At 33.1% G+C, this 3,706-nt stretch overlaps 1 protein-coding gene across 1 annotated transcript; it reads left to right on the top strand.

Moving 5' to 3' along the window:
• On the top strand, positions 1,166–2,867 carry LOC104727303 (cyclin-D3-2-like). The gene is made up of 4 exons (XM_010446372.2): positions 1,166–1,822; positions 1,928–2,132; positions 2,228–2,358; positions 2,446–2,867. The coding sequence occupies exons 1-4, from the start codon at positions 1,322–1,324 to the stop codon at positions 2,716–2,718; spliced, it is 1,110 nt and encodes a 369-aa protein (XP_010444674.1). The 5' UTR covers positions 1,166–1,321; the 3' UTR covers positions 2,719–2,867.

Below are 3,706 nucleotides of genomic sequence, written 5' to 3'. Positions count from 1 at the left end.
AATTTTATCCAAAGAAAATTTGTATTCCGTCCTATAGTCAACGATAAATGTATTCTTTTTCATAATTTTTTTTTATAAATATATTTACATTAATTCTTTTGTTATATAATATTTTCTAAGTCTATTTTCTCTCTTTATTTTATGACAAATCATAGATGAGTTCTCCATCGTTGATATATTGTAGTAGTTAGTCAAAATCATTTTTATAGATATATATGTAGTTTTTCAATGGGTTAGAACATCTTAAGATCCATATATAGGTCTATTTTATCTATACCAATTATTGAAGTAATTAATCAAATTCATTTATGAAGATATATATATATAATTTTCAACGGGTCATAACATGTAAAAAATTTAGCTTTTTAGGTTGTTAGTCCGTAACATACATTGTGAGTGTGTAAGTTTTAAGAATGCAATCTTTACATTGTGAGTGTGTAATTTTTACTAATACAATCTTTACATTATGAGTATGTAATTTTTATGAATGTAATCTTTACAACTTAAAAATAAGTTATTTTTACGAATATTTACTCATTTTTTATGTACTATTATATCCAAACTAATTACAAAAATATGATTCTTTATATTTGACCATATTATAGTTATGTAATATATTTTTTTATGTTACGAATCATATATATCTAAGTAAATATTTCTCCATGCTGTAGTACGGGTCCGGTCCTTGTATTATTGAGTATTTTGAGATTTTGGAAACCATCAATACGAATTACAATTTCTTTGATTACACATTTTTAGTATTATAAAATAAATATATGTATAGAAATGTGAAACATTCTATATTTTGAAATACAACAAAAACATCCTATAGTTTTTTTTAAATTAGAAGGGGTAATAATTATGTGCTGTAATCAATGAAAAAAATCCAAAAATAAAAATCTACTGAGTCCGCAACACAAAGGAGCGTAATCATCACGATCCTATCAAGATATATCTTTGTCTCGATCGTACGCGTTTATGCACGCGCCATATGTAGCGTAGAGGCTGACTGTAATTAAAATTCGTTAATTATAATCATCATCTCGCGCGCCAAACAATCCGAATATTAATTGAAAAAAGAGACAAGAACAAAAATAATAAGAACAATTTGGTAATTATTAAAAGAAATTATTAGAATTAAAAAAAAAGACAAAGCGTGAGATAAATAATAAAAACCCTTCGCTTTCTTAGCAATTGGTCTGGTCTCTTTGGTTCCTTGTTCTTTCTTCCTTCACTGTAGAATCCGTCGACGAAACTAAAAGAGCTTCCAATGGCAGAATGAGCAGAGTAATCTGCGATTTCTTCTTCTCGGAAGGAGAAGATGGCTTTGGAGAAAGAAGAAGAAGCGTCTCAAAACGCACCGTTTTGTGTTCTTGATGGGCTCTACTGCGAGGAAGAAACCGGGTTTGTGGAAGATGAGGATCTTGACGGAGATTTAGATTCCGTTGATGAGAGTGTCGCTGCAACAAAGTTTCAGTTTTTACCTCTTTTGGATATGTTTTTATGGGATGACGATGAGCTGATGAGTCTGATTTCAAAGGAGAACGAAACGAATCCTTGTTTTGGTGACGAAATCTTAGATGGGTTTTGGGTTTCTTGTAGGAAAGAGGCTTTAGATTGGTTTTTTAGGATTAAATCTCATCACGGGTTCACTTCATTGACTGCTATACTTGCTGTGAACTACTTTGATAGGTTTATGACTACTATTAAGCTTCAGACTGATAATAATAAGCCATGGATGTCTCAGCTTGTTGCTGTGGCTTGTTTGTCTTTAGCTGCTAAAGTCGAAGAGATTCATGTTCCATTGCTCTTTGACCTCCAAGTTAGTTTCTTTTTCTCTCTCTCTCTCTTATAAATGATGTGGATTAAGTGTTTGCGGAAATGCGGATTTCTAATTATGTTTTTGTGTGTGTTTGTGGTTTTGAAGGTGGAGGAAGCAAGATATGTCTTTGAAGCTAAGACTATACAAAGAATGGAGCTTTTGGTTCTGTCTACTCTCCAATGGAGAATGCACCCTGTCACTCCAATCTCTTTCTTTGATCACTTTATTAGGCGGTTTGGCTCTGAATGTCACCACCAGCAATTGGACTTCTTTGGCAAGTGTGAGCGTCTTCTGATCTCCGTTGTTGCTGGTGAGGTTTCCATTTTTTTTTAAACCTTTTTCTTTTGATGTTTTTTAGTTTGGATTCTTTTGGTGGTGGTTCTTAATTATGGATCTTGGTTGCAGATACGAGGTTTATGAGTTACATCCCTTCGGTGTTAGCTACTGCAATAATGATTTATGTTATCAAGGATTTGAAACCATGTGACGAAGATGAATACCAATCTCAATTACTCACTCTACTCAAAGTTGATCAGGTATGTGCTTTAGAAAAGACTTTGTAATTAGTCCAATTGTACTGTTAAGGATCAAAATCTGATTCAGCATCATTGACTACTTCACAGAATAAAGTAAATGAATGCTATGAACTGTTGTTGGAGCACAATCCAAGCAAGAAGAGGAAAATGAATTGGCCCGACCAAGACAGTCCAAGCGGTGTATTTGACTTTGATGACAGTTCAAATGGCTCCTGGGTTGTCTCTACTTCTTCAGTGTCATCATCATCATCATCATCTCCAGAGTCTCTGCTCAAGAGAAGGAGAGTGCAGCAGCAACAAATGAGGTTGCCTTCAATAAACCGTATGTTTCTCGATGTACTCAGTAGCAGTCCTCGTTAGTACCTTTCTTTTGATCAAATGTGTCAAAACATAAATTTTAATCTCTCTTTTGCGTATCATTATCGGCTGTGGCTACAATTTAAAGGCAGAACATTTTGTGATAACTCTAAGCTCTGTCTTTTAAATCTTAATATCATTCATTATGCCTTTGCAACATCTTCACAATTAAGAGGATTGATTGATTCTTTATGCAATTTCGTTTATATTATCAAGTAAAGTGTTAAAGTGAGAATTCAAACGTCAAAATACTACATCGTCCTAAGAATTGACTGAGAAACACATAGGGCTGTAGTCTTAAGAATTGACTGAGAAATAAACATCAGTAACAGTAATAAGTTAAAAAGTATACATCTCTCTCTATCAAGTCTCGCTCGTGATGTGTCAATTGTTTGATATAAAAATCTCTTGGACCTCTTTAAGTTATGGGGAGATAAGATTGGAAAAAGAAGAGTGGTTGATATAAATGATAAACCTGAAACATCTGATTTCTTCTGTTGGGTTAGTGAAACATGTGAAAGAAAACCTCAGTTGTACCTTTTGTGCAGAAACAAGAAGAGTGGTTGGTTTTTTCTGTCATAATTCTGTAAAAAATAATCTCTATAATTTTCAGAGGTAATTTGGATTTTGATTTGAAAGGAGAGGTTTTAGAGACCAGACAAAGGGTGGTTCAAGTACTTGTTTTGTTTTTATCCTTGAAGATGAAAGAGATCTGGTGGACTGTGGACATGTATGTATGTAACACTCTCCCCTATGACTTTTGAATTTACTGTCTCATGTCATGTCAAAGACAATAAATATGTTTATAGCTTTTAACCACCATCTGTGTGAATAACCCATTGGACATTTATCAGAATTTCAGACATGTATATGGTATAGAATCTGACATATACATGAATTATCGTAATGTTTTTATTAGCGATAGGGGATTTAAACAATCTTTCTTGGGGTTTTAACTTTTAAGTATTGCTTGAGCTATATATCACCACTA

The sequence above is a fragment of the Camelina sativa genome, chromosome 11 (assembly GCF_000633955.1).
Source record: "Camelina sativa cultivar DH55 chromosome 11, Cs, whole genome shotgun sequence".
Classification (NCBI taxonomy): Eukaryota; Viridiplantae; Streptophyta; class Magnoliopsida; order Brassicales; family Brassicaceae; genus Camelina; species Camelina sativa.
This window is presented reverse-complemented; position numbering and strand designations above follow the sequence as displayed.